Source organism: Electrophorus electricus, chromosome 7, assembly GCF_041902795.1.
Source record: "Electrophorus electricus isolate QZ-2024a chromosome 7, ASM4190279v1, whole genome shotgun sequence".
Lineage (NCBI taxonomy): Eukaryota > Metazoa > Chordata > Actinopteri > Gymnotiformes > Gymnotidae > Electrophorus > Electrophorus electricus.
Window position 1 is genome coordinate 21,924,619 of NC_137503.1, and position 16,219 is coordinate 21,940,837.

General features: G+C 39.3%; 1 protein-coding gene across 1 annotated transcript; it reads left to right on the forward strand.

The window, feature by feature from the left end:
- Window positions 1-11,702: 11,702 nt before the first annotated feature.
- Window positions 11,703-16,000, forward strand: kcnk13b (potassium channel, subfamily K, member 13b). Its single transcript, XM_027000840.3, has 2 exons — window positions 11,703-12,097; window positions 15,102-16,000. The coding sequence occupies exons 1-2, from the start codon at window positions 11,761-11,763 to the stop codon at window positions 15,998-16,000; spliced, it is 1,236 nt and encodes a 411-aa protein (XP_026856641.2). The 5' UTR covers window positions 11,703-11,760.
- The last annotated feature ends 219 nt before the right edge of the window (window positions 16,001-16,219 follow it).

Genomic DNA, 16,219 nt, shown 5'->3' on the forward strand with positions numbered 1-16,219 from the left:
GAATTTGACACTATAGATCACAACATTTTATTAGATAGATTCAGAATGTTGTTGGGATTAGGGGAATAGCCCTTTCTTGGTTAAATCTTATCTAGCCGATCCCTACCAGTTTGTTAACATAAATGGAGACTTTTCAGCATACCACGTTAGCTATGATGTCCTACAATGATTTGTTCTAGGGCCTCTGCTAGGTGACATTATACATAAATACTGCTAGTTTCCAGTGTAACGATGATGATACTCAGCTATATGTTTCAGCCAAACCAAAGGACTTATATTATCTTAGTATTATTGAGGAATGCATAAAGGACATCAGACACTGAATGTTGAGATACTTTCTCTCACTTAATACTGACAAAATAGAAGTGCTTCTATTTGGCCCACAGACAGCTAGGACCTCACTCTATAATTACTTTATGAACCTCAATGGTCTCCCAATCACATCTTCTTTAACAGTTAAAGATCTTGGGATCTGTAATCACTTCAAGATTATGGATCCCGGTCTCTTGTTCGAAGCTCATATACATATTTCTACAACTGCTCTTCTCCAACTCAAGACCATTGCATCCTCACATGATGCAGAAAAGCTCGTACATGCATTTATCACTTCAAGATTAGACTAGTGTAATGCCTTACTATCTGGCTGTACCACTAAGTGCCTAAACAAGCACCAGCTGCTTCAAAATTTAGCAGAGTTCTTATTAGTACTAGAAAATTTGATGACATTATTCCTATCGTAGCTAATTTTGTATTGATTCTAAAATATTTTTAATGACCTACAAAACACTGAAGAGTTTTGCCTCACAGTTTTATTGAACTCCAACCACGTTACAACCCACCATGTCTACTTATATCGAAAGTGCAGGCTCTTTACTAGTACCAAGAATAAGAAAATCTACCGCTGGGGGCAGAGACTTTTCCTATAAAACTCCCACACTATAGAATAACCTTCCTGTTAATGTTCGAGACTCAAATACAGTCTCAATATTTAAGGCTAGGCTGAAAACCTATCTGTACAGTCAGGCATTTTATTAACTACTTTGCATTTTGGTAATGGGCATTGAGAGTTATGGTAAACTGGGATATCATGATGTTGTCACTTACCTCTCTTTTGTCACTCAAGTTTGTTGACTGAGAGCGGCGGAGTGCTGATGTTACAGGGTGCCGTCATACCTATGTTTCCTTCTGGCTCTATCATTTTAGCTGTTCTGCCATAGTTGCTGGAGTCCATCTTTGCACATTTATAGTTCCCCAATTTACATACTCTCGTACCTGGACATGCCTAATAATCTATTCTCTCATTCTACTGAGGTACACCCACCCCTGATGTCATGTTGTTACTGTGTCTCAACCTGTCTCAGCTGCCATGGTTCCTCCCACCACCCCCAGATTCCCTCTACAGTAGTTCACCACACCTCCACCCTGGCCAACTACTTCTCCATTGCCCTTGATGGACGTCATGTGGGATGGGTTTTGGACACACACACATCATTGCGACCAAACTAGCAACTCTAGAAAACTGGATTAGACGTTGATTGCATATTTTTCCCCTCTCTCTCTCACTCACTCACTCACTCACTCACTTTCACTTTCACTACTTACTCTGCTCTTTATTGTTTATATTGTTACCGATGAAGTGTCCATTGTCGGCCAGAGGAGGATGCCCCCCCCCCCTTTGAGTCTTTGTTCCTCTCAAGTTTTCTTCCTCATGCTCTAGGGAGTTTTTCCTTGCCACTGTCGCCCTTGGCTTGCTCACTGGGGGCTTGGACTCAGGATATTTGTACAACTGCTTTGTGACAACAGCTGTTGTAAGAAGTGTTATATAAATAAATTATATTATTATTATGAATTATTACTGTTTTAGCTGGCTAGTTAGCTAGCCAGTTAAACAAGTTAACTTGACAGTAGTTCAAATGAAATGAGGGAATTGTCTGAGATGGCATCAGACTGGGGTAGTATGACTGTTCTCTATGTCTACACCGTATGTCAATACTAAATCAAGCACATGCGCACCAGATACACTGAGGGAAACCAATTGATTCTGATATAGAATTAAAGGCTGATCTCAGAGGGTCTTGGGCACCATTAAAGTGAATACTGAAATCGCCAACAATAATGGCTCTTTCTACTAAAGTGACTAGATTAGAAAGGAAATCTGCAAATTCCTTAATAAGTTCTTAGTAGGTTCCTGGTGGCCTGTAGATGCCAATTAGTGGAAGAGGCTGGGTGGGCTTCTTGTTGCTGGTGACATAATTTATGCTAATAAAAATAATTTAAAAGAACTCGAAATCATAACCAGCTTTCTGGTTTATGCCTAATGTGTCAATATAAATAACTGCTATGCCGCCTCATTTGGCTTCATCCATCCTGTTAGACAATGTACATTAAATGTATGATCTCTTAGGATTAAATTTATCTTGAGCGCTTTAGTTGTTAGGGATCTAACATTTAATAAACCCAGCTTTAGATGAAAGGTGCAGACAGTGTTCTATGAATCAGTTTAATACTGTTTAGGTTATTAAGACATGTTTTACTCTGTTTTCTGTATTTCTGCTTAGCTTGGGGAACAGACACTGTGTCAATATGGTGAATCTTGATGGTCATGTAGCAACCAGCAGACAGTTGGTTTAGCCTGTTTGTTGCCTGGCCTCTGCTCTGGATTGTCATAGATTAACTAGGTCTGTCACTATGACTTATGTTACAGGAAAGGAGAGTAGTGTCCTCCCCAGTAGGATGGATACCATCCTGCCCTAAAAGGCCAGGCTTGGCCTCAGATGTGTTCCAATTATCTATAAACCCCACATTGTTTTGTGAACACCACTTGGACATTCAGCAGTTTAGTGAAGATAACCAGCTGTACATTATATCGCTGCGCCGTATTGGGATGGGACCACAACATACTACAGCATTGGACATTACCTTCGCTAATTGACACACCTCTGCAATATTATTTTTAGTAATCTCTGACTGGCAAAGGCATATATTGTTAGCTCCTACGTGAATGACTATCTTAGAGAACCAATGTTTGCCTAAGACCTTAAGATTACCTGCAATGTTCGGCACCCGAGCCTCCAGTATACAGCTAACTACTGCTGCTGGTGTCCCTAAAGGCCTAGCTAACTTCGCATGTCGCAAAATCCCCAATAACCAGAGCTCTTTCAACAGGCTTCTCAGCGGGTGCCTCAGTGAGTGGGGCAAACCTGTTGGACACATGAATGGGAGGGGTATGGTGCTCATATGGGCGAGCTAAAGTTCAGCTATTTCACTGTAACATCATAAATTTGCCCCATTGCGCGGTCTGTAGTGCCGGAGTTGAGGGCTTGTTAACTTCACCTAAGGCATCCAGCACTTGTACTTCTAATTACTTGATAGGCCTAACACTAAGGTCTGGATGTGCACTTCTAGCACTAGAATCTTCTCTTTCAGACTAGCATAATCTATACTTCTCACTTTCTTAATTATCTGCTAGCTATCTAACTACATTGCTGGCCATGCTATAATATTTCATATTTTTCTCTTACTGTGCAGACGTTTTTAACATTAGCAGAGTTCAAAATTGACTATGCTTTATGATATTGTCACCAATGCTTTTAGATCCAGTAGAGGGTGACAATTTCATGTTATTAAACAAACACAATTGACATTTACAGTTGTTGGTCTGTCAATTGGTTGATTCCTGTCTGTAATAAACTCAGCTTGATTCAGTGCTGTTACTGAAAAGACATTTAAAACACCGATCACAATTTGATCACTATTAAAGGGCAACCAACATGAGGATCTGGCTGAGTGCACATCGGATTCACTTACAAGCAAACATTTAATAACAATACTTAGTATTTCACTACCAACTGCAAAGGGAAAAAGAAAAGTAATGTGGAGAAAAGTGTTATTTTTCCATGAATAGATTGGTACAGAGATTCACCACAACCCAGAGGCAAGTGTGAAAGAGAGTGAGAAATTTTGAAATCCAGTCTGCTGTCTTCTGCCCTTCTCCTCCACTCCTCTTCATCATTGTGCCTTCAGCTATCAGGCCCGTGCCCTGGTTTGACTATCATGGCATGTGGGGTGACTGCGACTCTGTAACATCCAAACAGAGCAGTTATGAGGACCTGTCACCTACTGTTCAATCATCCCTGTCATTGCTGGGTACATCTCTGCGAACCCTCCATTGCTCAACTCTATAGACCTTGGACCGTATAGTCTATGCTACAGTCTATGTTACAGACAATTCAAGAGACAGAACATTTTGCATAAACTTGTCTTTCATGCTTTATGCTCTGCAGTTTCCTTTAGTATTATATCTTATGAGATGCATTTTAAAGGAAGGTCAAATATTCTTAATCAGGGTGTATACAAAAGAGGAGGAAGCATTCTATTTCTGTTTATAGACTAATTAATGAAAATTGTAACATGCTTAGAAGATTTGTAGCCTACTCCTCACATGCATAAATCTAGTATGTAATTAAAGCAAGGGTGCTGCTCAGTCTGGAATATGCCTGTGTGTGTGTGTGTGTGTGTGTGTGTGTGTGTGTGTGTGTGTGTGTGTGTATATATATATATATATATATAGATAGATAGATAGATAGATAGATAGATAGATAGATAGATAGATAGATAGATAGATAGATAGATAGATAGATAGATAGATAGATAGATAGATAGTCTGTGTTTGTGTATAAAGTATACCGTTTCCAGAGAAACAGAACGCTTTGAACAGAGGTGCTTCATTAGCTGTACAAATTAAGTGCTTCTGAATTAGTAAGAGCAACCAGTTTATATATGCAAAAGTTAAATGTTTAAATCATTACATTCATTCCATAGGGTTCTAAAGTTCCAACCCTATCAGGTTTTTTACAGCATGAAAAACAGTGGTTTATTTACTGAAATGCCCACTTGTTCACACTTCACACTTGGCAGTTTTAGTTAGATTAAAACGAACCCAGGTGGGATTTTTCTGTTAGTGTGGTTCATGAGATTAAGTGTGAAAGCACCAAATAAGCGGACCGAGACCCACCTGTTCAGGCGGTCTCCGTCCGCTTATTTAGTGATTTCACACTTACTCTATACGAATTCTGATGCGGTTCGTTTGAAGCATGATCACAATACGAATCAAAGGCATTAAAACGAACCAAACACAGGACGTGATGTCGACATTAAAACAACACAACAGAGTGCATTGAAAACAAAACAAACAAAGGTTTTCCATTACAGTTGAGTACAGACATCGGAAATGTACGCGGAATTCTCTTTGCAGCCTACCTTCTTTGTTTTGACTCCTTTATCAATTTTATCACCTCTTGCTGTGTTTCCAGATGGTAAAAATACCACCACGTATACACAACCCCAAGTACATCAAGCCCATAGACACTATCATACATACGTTATACATCATCTTTATATACTTTTTTCAAATTTGTTTTGGTTCAATTGTAAATATGTGCGCGTGAACGCTTAGCAAACCAGTACTACAATTTAACAATGTATAATTTTGTTGTTTGATATGTACCAAGGGAACCGAACTACAACACACCCTTAAAGGCATTATTTTTTTACCTTGCCTGTATTGACTAAACTCTTGTATGTCATGCCGTTGTTTCGGCGCCTGCTTCAATGCTTCAGACAAAATGTGATAATAAAAAAACAATAAATAAATAACAATAGCTCCTTGACGAAGTACAGCCCCTGTTGATGATTTTGAGAAATTAGGAGAAATGTATATACAAATAATAACCAGGTATAACTGTGAAATTTAATGCTTAATGCTTAATGCTTAATGATTTAATAATCATTGTATAATGCTAATTTCGTAGCTTTACTGCAGTTCATATTAATGTCTCTAGGTGGCAATAAACGACCATCCAATCTGATCTCTACTTTCAAATAATGATTTTAACCATCAGTAGTCCTGGCTAACTAAAGTGAATAACATTAGAAATATGATTCAAAGTTTTCTGTATGAAAGTCTCCACAAAGGAGGAGATTGTAGATGTACAAAATGTACATCTACAATCTCTGTACAACTATTATCTTTATGTCAAATGGAGATGGAACACTATAACATACTATACTATTACGTCAAAGACCCACCAGTCTGCTGATTTCCTGTATTACATAATACTTTGGTTAGATAAAGCACTGTAGCAGATTATTTTTATTGAAAAGAAATTGGAGAAATGACCAGAAAGGCTCAGGTGTCCCTGTTGGAATGATACATCAGCAGGACCAGTAATGAGTGAGTGAGTTAGGGTTAGGGTTCCTTAAGTGAAGTGTACACTTAAATGAAGGGTACACTTGAGTGAAGTGAGTTTGTTGTTTTGCATAACCCACACACTAACGATGAAGGCATGAATCATGCCTTGTTATGTTTCTGTGGATATCTGACTCAGTAGAAGAAACCTATTGGCTTCTCCTTTATACCAACCCCATATTCCATTACAACAGCAACACTTTTTGAGGTTTATGTCTTACAAGGAAATTGACACTGTCCCAAGGCTTCACTCAGAAAGGCTGTTAAATCAGATTTTATGGTAAGTGGTTTTGCTATTTCATAGACACTACCGAGTCCCCCCACATCTGAGTGGAATCATGTTTCTGTGACATAATCCATTGTGTTAGTGCTTGCCAAACAAGGACAAGTTCAGGTTTTAAAAGTCCCAATGTGATTTTGTACCACCAGTAGATTTTACTAATTAATTTGACCTGTGTGCTTGAGGGAATGAGAAAATTCCTTTTCTGATGACTGCAAACCATACATTTGATAGAGACATACATATGATTTTATTTTACCCTGCATCTCACGCATAGGCTGAAAAATTACATTTTAAATTACCTTTAAAATGAGGTAGATGTGAAGTCTCAAACCTGTATGTTGTCTGTCTTTTTCAGTAATCTAGGTGGTGATCCAAAAGCACATGACATGATTATACTGTAGTATTGTCCTATCTCTGGTATGCGCTTGAGGGATATTTAGAGATTCTTGGAGTAGGGGCCAAAAATAGCAGACTCCTCATTGATTCTCTGTGTGTGTGTGTGTGTGTGTGTGTGTGTGTGTGTGTGTGTGTGTGTGTGTGTGTGTGTGTGTGTCCTTGTGCAATCAGTACCTCTCCAAGAAGTTCTCCAGGGATTCTGAGGGTCTCAGTGTTGATGAGTCACTTCTAATTTATGTCCACTTTAACTTCTCACTTTCCCCCTGCTGTTTGGACACGTATTCAAAGGTATTTTTACTTTGCTTTAAATGTTTGTGTTCTTCCGACTAGCCTTGTTCTCTTACTTTCTTTGCCAGTGATGTCCTAAGATACCATATGCACCTTGCAAAGCAGATATGGAGTCAGATCTCTGACTTTCTCTCACCCCATTCTCTCTCTCTATCATTCTGTCTTGCTCTCTTACTCTGTCTTTCTCTTTAAGTCTTTTTCCATTTCCCTTCATCTTTTCCCATCACTTTCAATATATTTTATTTATTTAATTTTAATTCTTTATTAACTTATTTGCTTAGCATTAGTTCTTTATTTCTCCCTTAATCCTTCATTCTCTAATTCCATGAATCCAACATGGATCACATCACAAATGACTATATCAAACACAACATATAAAACTTTCCATAGCAGCGTTTCCTCTGTAGTCAGTTGGAAGTCATGGGTGTGTAATCAGCTGTACTTACACAGCTCTGCAGTAAGCCAGTATGGATCTGTTACAGCTCATTACTGGCTACTGTCTCACTTGTTGTGTAATGTCAACACCAGTCCAGCACATCACACACAATGTCCAAGCCCGCCACCCGCACTGTTGCCAGGGGATGAAGGATCAGACACATTAAGTTGGAAGGAAACACAACACTTTCTGTCTCATTTGCTAAAGCACTTAATACATGCAACCCTATTACTCTAGAGCCCAAAGAACGCAGGTACACTGGTTTAGGGATTATCCAATAGTTAGTGAACATCTGTCAAATTTACTCGCTACGGAAACTAGTGATTCCAGCCATATAATCTCTGAATGAAAATTATTCTCTGTTCTCATTCTCTCAACAATAGCCAACAAGATAAAAACATTGGTCACATATTACTGTTATTACACATTAATCAGTGTGCCAGTCATCTAGCTAGTGATTCTGCTTGCAGGGGCTTTTTCCTTCACTCTCAGCTTGCTCTTCCACTCTGGCCCACTCCACTACTGCTAGAATCATAGTGGTATCACATGGGAGGAAGGCTGTACAGTGGTGAATACATGCAGGATGCACAATACAAGATACATAATACTGGATACATAATAAAAGCCCTGATGCTTTACTGTTTACTGTTCATAATGCAACTCATAACATGGTAAGCCAAAGCAGAACATAACTAAAGGCCTTAAAATGCCACGGGAAGATTACCTATCATAAGATGTCATAGGAAGATAGACTTCATAGATTGTGTTGACCATTTTTTGCAGTGAGTAACATGGTAATTTTTCTTTCTAAAGTTCATCCAAAAATCATGTTGTTGTACTGATTATGTGCACTTATTTTTTGGCAGCTTGGTGGTTAGCACATTTGTCTCTCAGTACTAGGGCACTGGGTTTGTGTCCCCATCTGGGTGTAGTTTCCATATGCTTCCTGAGTGTGTTTCCTCTGGGGTCTCTCTTTTCCTCCTACAGTACAAAACACATGGAGGTTAGGTGAATTGGTTACTCCAAATTGTCCTGGTGAGAGTATGTGTGAATGAATGTCTGCACGCCCAGTGATGGATGGTGCTCTATCCTGGGTGTTATCTTCCCTCCCCTTCCCTGTGCCTGATGCAGTACCCCAAGATGCTGTGCTTTCCAGCTGAGAGTATACTGTGTGTGATTGGCTGCTGCTTCTCACTGGTGTTTATTGACTGGATGTGCAGAGTTTTGCCTGTAAAGTATCCTTGGGTGTTATGAAAGGCGCTACATAAGTATAACTAATAATAATGTACATGAGCATGTACATGTGAAAGATGTGAACACATGAAAAGATGTGTCAGCACAGTTACACTTGTATGTCAGAAACTCCTATACATAGTTATACAGCAATTTGTAATGTATGTTTTTCTATGACTAGTCAGCTGTATATGTTTGGCACGACAGTTCATTTTGAGAAGAGCAGATCAGTTTCTCATTTGGACAGGTGTCTCTGTGCATGCATAGGAGTTGTCTGAAGATTGGATTAACTTTTAGGTGCAGCTCTTTAAACCCTTTAAAGCGACCAAAGGAGGTTATCTCATCTGCAGTAGATACAATAGCCATTTTAGGATGCAAACTAGCCTATGATGTCCTATTTATCCTATGTCCTACATCTCTAAAGTGTTTGTGTTATTTTTGAAAGAAAGATATTATATAGAGAGGATCAGCTCTTGATTAAGGAAGGCAGGAGCTCTGAGCAACCTTGTATGTCTGAAGAAATATTACATAATTATCCTTCACAATGTATTTTTTCTGAAATGTATTTTATTCCACTTCAGGCTGTTTGTTTACAACTCCTGTTCACAATTCAGCTTGAATTGGAGAGACTTCATGGAAATGCAATATCCATGAGACCACTGAAATCAACACAATTGCAACACAGTTCTAGCTCATAAGGCCTTCTTCATGGTCATTGCAGTAAGTCAATTTGATCTTAAATTGCAACCACTGTACCACAGTTTTAGATATCCAGGGAAATAACCTCAGCAGAGTTAGAATTAGTATATAGTTCTAATAATTAGAAATGCTGCTGTTTTATATGATGACTGTCATTTGTGCACACATATTGTGATTGTACATTTTTAAGCATACATCTCAAATAACTCTTCCCTACATTTGTTTTAATAAAAAAAAAAATTCATAGCATAATCAAATTTGGAAGGAGAATGACATGTAATAATATTACAAACTAACCCAGTGGGGGAGAGAGGAAGCTCATTGTTGCAATATATCTGCTGTCCCGGTGTGCTGTTCCTGTGGTCTTCAGTGGTTCGGTCTCGATTTTCCACGCACTGAAGTATGCAACCCCCTGACCACATAAACCTGCCCTACATCACCTTCTGTGGATGAAAGGTGAAGTTAATTTGCCATAGCAGTGACCTCTGAACAAACAATTTTGAGTCTAGTGACCTTAGACAAGAAAGTCAAATGTTAATTGGATTTTTTGGTCAAGATAAACTTGACTTGCAATCATTTGCAACCTCACAAACAGGATATGCCTATCAGCATGGTAATATTATGTGTGAGTATAGGCATCATCATAAAATTGGCAGAGTTATTTACTTATTAAGGTGATTTGCTTCATGACACAGCAATGTATTACAGAATATTTTTTTATTTTAACTCTCTGTTTAACTAACATATATCTGTAAATCTCTAAATATCTTTGTATGTTATATTTAGGACAAAGGACAAGTGCAACTATACATAGCTGAATTAAGTAATTTCCTATAAGAAATTTGTAATATCTGGGCTGTTGTACTTCAGTTATCCTAATAATGTTAATATATAAGACATTTTAAATATAGCTAGATTACTAGAATCTAAGAGTAATCTTAATTGTATGTGTATTCCCACACTGTGAATATGGAGTTTTTAAACTAACTATGAATAACGACACAACAGTTGTAATCTGATTAGGAATTGTTGACACATGTTTTTGCTTCCTTGTGTTCTTTGACTAATTAGTAGAAACTCAAGCTCATGGTTCAGTGGTTCCCAGTGCTGGCGCCGTAGACTCTGCTTACTTTCTTTTTCAGTATTTCAAGACTTCATCTGGCTAATGAACTGTCCAGGGTCCTGAAATGCAGACTACTATTTAGTATTATTTGACCAAAATTTATCAGAGGATATGGAGGAAAAAATAATCGATTGACCATTTTAAAACAGATTCTATAAATACCTAATTCCAGCCTGTCTACAATGCATAATGCATTTTCTCCTTCTGTGCAAAAAGTGACATTTGCAGAAGGCCCCTCTGAGCATCCAAGAGCAAATGTTGAAATTTTCCAACCAAAGTGGAAAGGTCATACCATATTGATCATCTAAGATGTAATGGTGCCTTTTCCCGAGCACAGCAAATATGAAACACCAGCTATTACACCAGCAATTTCATGTCTGACATTAAAGCTTAACAATCTAAAATACTGCTTGTACATAAAGACATAAATTTTGTGACAAGCAATCAGTACAAACACTGGCTTATGCTGACTACAATAGGAGTTTGCAGTTACAAATTCCATTCAGTATGTAGCAGATTACAATGTATTGCACGTCGGGTGAATATACAATAGTTCTATTGAGCCAGCTCGGGCTCTAGGTCGAAAATCACTGAAAACGTATGTAAAGCCCAGATGCAAAATCATAAGGTGAACTCTGAATTAAGTCGGCGAGCGCAGTCGTGTGGCGGGTATAGTAATGTTAGGGGGAAAGTTAGGGTGGGGGATCACGAGCTGCTGATATTCACCGGCGTCACCAGAGGTTGAGGTCAGAAAAGCCATCGAATTGCAACAGCAGGCATAGGGAACATATTAACACTGCTAAAAGAAAGTAGGAAATGGAACTTTTTTCCTCCACAGAACATTCTTCCGAAGCGAAATGTGGTTTTAAACGTTGTTCACTTTCTAGATTGAAATGTTCGTTGGATAACTGTGCCAGCCAGTAATTTGTCTCGCGCGGGGGGGGGGGGGGGGGGGGGGTTGTTCAGTTTCGAAACTGAACAAGTGCGCGGACGATTATACATGAACCTGTAATAATGCTGCGTCTTGAAACCACCTGTTCAGCAGTAATAACACAATGGCTTGTCGGAGTGGTTGTTGTTGCGGTTTTGGTCCGCTGAATGAAGATAATGCAAGATTTCTTATGCTGGCGCTAGTAATAGTTCTGTACCTTTTATGCGGAGCTGCTGTGTTTTCAGCGCTGGAACATCCAAAGGAAGAGCTCGCGAAAGAGCGATGGGCGCAGCGCTTCGATCAGTTCAGTCAGAAGTATAATCTCAGTAAGCAGGATCTGAAGAACTTTCTTAGGAACTACGAGGAGGCGAATGTAGCGGGTATTCGCGTGGATAACACCAGACCTCGATGGGATTTCACGGGTGCATTTTATTTTGTTGGAACCGTGGTTTCAACGATAGGTGAGGCTTTTAAATCCACAATTGCTTCTAGTTTCAGTTGTTGGCATGGCAGGATAGTCTGAACGGGATGAGTCTTATAATTCAGCTACTGAGTCCAATAAATCCAAAATGAACTGATTCAGCAAAATCCAGTTTGCTGACTGTTCTGTCCTCTAATTCTTACGTGTTATAATTCAGGAAGCCTGCTTTTTGTGATTTACAAATAAAGAAAGGGACAACAAAGATGTAAAGCAAGGAGTAAACAAAGAAGTAAAGCAAGATAACTTGGTGGTTCCAACAAAAAACTTTGTACTGGGACATTTTTTTGTACTGGGACATAGAAAAAAATTGTACCCAGAACGAACACTGGTGTGTATGTAGCAATTATGATTTATGATTATGAAGATAAGTTAAATAAACATGTATATCTTGTTTTTACTGTTCCTTTCTGCAGCTAAACTCTATAAGCTAAAAGGCCTGTATAAGCTTTATCTTTAGTCTTGACCTTTTTGTAATGGCAGTGGAAGTTAGGACCATACAGAGCATTTCTCCTTTCATTTTAATGTATCTTGGCAGTATACATGAAGATTAGCCATCCAGAAAATATCACCCAAAAATGCCACTACATTCAAAAATACATGTAAAAACATCTTATTTCACAGTCACAGATTTCATGTAACATTTGTTTATATGACAAGTTAAAATCCACTACTAAACTAGGTCATCCTATAGCCTTTATTTGGTTGCTAAATGGAATTCATGCAAATATGAATGAAAGAGGAAGAGGGGCAGAAAGCAGATGCTCAGCTGAAGATCAAGGCTGTGGTCACCCATGGCAGCCCAGTTCCAGCCTAGCTGCAGGGGGGTAGGGGCGGGGGTGCGTACAAATGCTGCTCATTAGAGCGACTAAAACACAGCTACTAACGAGCTCTGGGTCTACTTCCTGTGAAAGCATGACAAGGTATAACAGCTGGAGGTGCTAGAAGAATCAAGATAATTTATTAGCAAGCCATTATTTGGTCATTATTTATTTGCAGGGGTAATGTGCCTGTGCTGCCAGGCTCCATGTACAGTCAAGATGCAGATACAAGATGCAAAGGTTTAGGTACCCTTGGTCATATGTTTGCTTATTTTCTGAGTGAAAACATGTTAACACAACCTCTGCAGGGAACAAAGTGAAATATCACACTTTTCTGCAAAATCTAATGCACAATTACTGTTTTTTTGTGAATTAAACAAATTTGAGTAATTTGTCATGTGATATAAATTACAGCCTCCAAACATTTTTTCTAGCCAGTCTTTCTATTCTTGCATTATGAATTTTTCCCCATTTTTTCATGCAGGATGAACTGTGAAGGACATTTCAGTTCCTTCAGTGTTGTTCAGAATAGTTCAAGACAGTTCAATAGTTCAGTGTTTCGGATCATTGCCTTGTACTTATCCAACCTCTTTGGATCATTGTCTTGTAGTTATCAACCACTTTTCAGTTTAAATTTGTTCAATGACTGTGGCACATAGTTTTCCATTTATTGATATGTAGAATGTACTCTACACTCTACCTACATAATATTTCCATTTACATGTACCATTGGCTACCAAAGAGTCTCAAAGCATAGCAGAGGCACCACCACACCTAACAGCACCACCAAGGCTAACAGCCTAAAAGCACACCACACCTAACAGAACCACCATGTTTAACAATTGGGAAGCTCTAGACAAAGAGCTGTCTTTGCACTGGTCTACAACACTCACTTCCATGGAGATGGAGTTGCTAGTTGCTACATTTACATTCATGCCATTTAAGCAGATGCTCTTATCCAGAGTGACTTACAAATGTGCTTTAGTTGTCTACTCAAATACGACTCCTAAAATACTGCCAGTGTTGTTCTGCATGCCTCCGACACCGAATTTTGTGATGAGATAATTTATCTCCGATCATAGATAAGGTTGACTTCAGATATCTTTTACATACCTTTGCATGCACTTTGCAAGCAGTACTACAATGTGGACTGGTGTTCCATTATTGCCATGCCAGTCAAACTTTCGTGCAGCTCCTCATCATCAGTGTGGGGTTTTTGCTTTGCACACCTGACTAGAACATGAATGGTTCCCTTAGTGACTTTTCTTGGTCTTCTAGGTCTTCCAGATCTTGCTCCCCTTAACATCCATTCCCTAATAACATATCAAACAGTGAAAACTGCAAGCAGGAAACCTTTAGAATTATTTCTGTAGCTTGCTCCTGCTTTGTCAGGGTCTGTTATCTTTACGTTCAGTTGTTGAGTGTAGGCACAAGACCCTTAGAGGTTTGAAGTGTCACAGAATGTATGAAGGTGTGAAAATGTATATAGGTGAGTTGGACTCAAATCATTAGACTAGGGATGCCCAAACTTTTGCATCCTACTATAAGGATCTCAGCTTAATTAACCTTAAAGAAAGTGACGGAAAATTCAGTTGTTTACTGGATACATTTTCACAAACGTTATAATAGACTTAGAAATCAAAAATGATACTTTCACAGTGTACTTATAATATCATAAAATTTAAAATAACAGAGCATCATTTACCTTGCTTCATTTTACTATTGCACAAATGTGCACAGATGATTGTAGTTGGTAGTTATGCATTACTGCACATCATTGACGCTTCAATCTGCAGTTGAACACGTACATTAGAGCCTACAGCTCATTGTAAGTGAGTGTATAAAACATTACCGGTCATTGCCATTTGGCATATGCCTTACAATTAAATTATAAGATGTACTGATGTCCTGTTCTTTTTCAGGTCTTGAAAGACAATGGAGTTAAATGCCCCAAGGATTTGTTGCTGTAACAGCAGCACAGTATTTCTAAAATCAATTTGCAATGTTGAAATGAACACCCTAAAACCTTTTTAAACCACTCAGAACAATGAAAGGTTTTTTTTGTTTTGGTTTTTTTTTTTAAAGGGGAAAAAAGGCTGAGCAGTTAGAAAAAACTGGCTATCTTTCTTAATTTATTTTCTGTGTCTTTCTTCCTGGGTGCTGCAGGCTTTGGGATGACAACACCTGCTACAACAGGAGGAAAAATGTTCCTGATCTTCTACGGGCTTATTGGCTGTGCTGCCACCATTTTGTTTTTTAACCTTTTCTTGGAGCGCGTCATCACTGTGATTGCATTCATACTCAAGTTCTGTCATGAGCATCAGTACCAGCGTAAAGCAGTTCTCCCTGAAAATGGCCGCCGCATATCTGAAGACCATGGAGACAGGCAGCGGGACAGCCTAGCAGGCTGGAAGCCATCAGTCTACTGCGTCATGACCATACTTGGAGCCGCCGCAATACTGGTGTCCTGCTGTGCCTCTGCCATGTACTCAATGGCAGAGGGCTGGGACTACCTTGACTCTCTTTACTTTTGTTTCGTGGCATTCAGCACAATCGGCTTCGGGGACATGGTGAGCAGCCAGCGGGAGTTCTATGAAGGCCAAGTGGCTTACAGGCTGGGCAACTTCCTCTTCATCCTGACTGGCGTCTGCTGCATCTACTCACTTTTCAATGTCATCTCAATTGTCATCAAGCAGGTCCTGAACTGGCTTCTGCAGCAACTGGAGGCCCCATGCCTTTGTCCTGGCCAGGGGAGGCATCAGACCCGCAGGAACGTGGTGGTGCCGGGGCATCTGAGAGCTCGGAGAGACCCCTCTATTGACACAGATGCTGTCAACGACAGCGAGGGGGATGGTCGGAGGATGTCAGGTGAGATGATCTCAATGAGGGACTTCCTGGCTGCCAACAAGGTTAGCCTGGCCATCATGCAGAAGCAGCTGTCTGAAATGGCCAATGGGCTCCCCCGCCAGTCCACGTCCAGCTCACGTCATAATGGCTTTTCTGGAGGAGTTGGAGCCCTGGGAATTATGAACAACCGTTTGGCTGAAACTAGTGTGGACAGATAAGTGTAAAAGCTTACTCAAGAACTGCCTATATTCCTTTGCCTACAATTACGTGGCATCCACATGTCCTGAAAAGATTAGTAGGTGTGCTGTTAGTCTTAATATTTAAGAATATTGCTCTCTACATCAGAATATCAAAGTAAAATAAAAGAAGAATCTACTGAAACATATTGAAAAAAATCTATTGAAATGGTCATACAACCTTATTAAAATGTATAGCGG

Bases quoted from the DNA above. Each gene is read 5' to 3' on its own strand.
- kcnk13b (XM_027000840.3), top strand. From the start codon at position 11,761: ATGGCTTGTCGGAGTGGTTGTTGTTGCGGTTTTGGTCCGCTGAATGAA. The intron at 12,098-15,101 runs GTGAGGCTTTTA...TGGGTGCTGCAG, and splicing joins AACCGTGGTTTCAACGATAG to GCTTTGGGATGACAACACCT.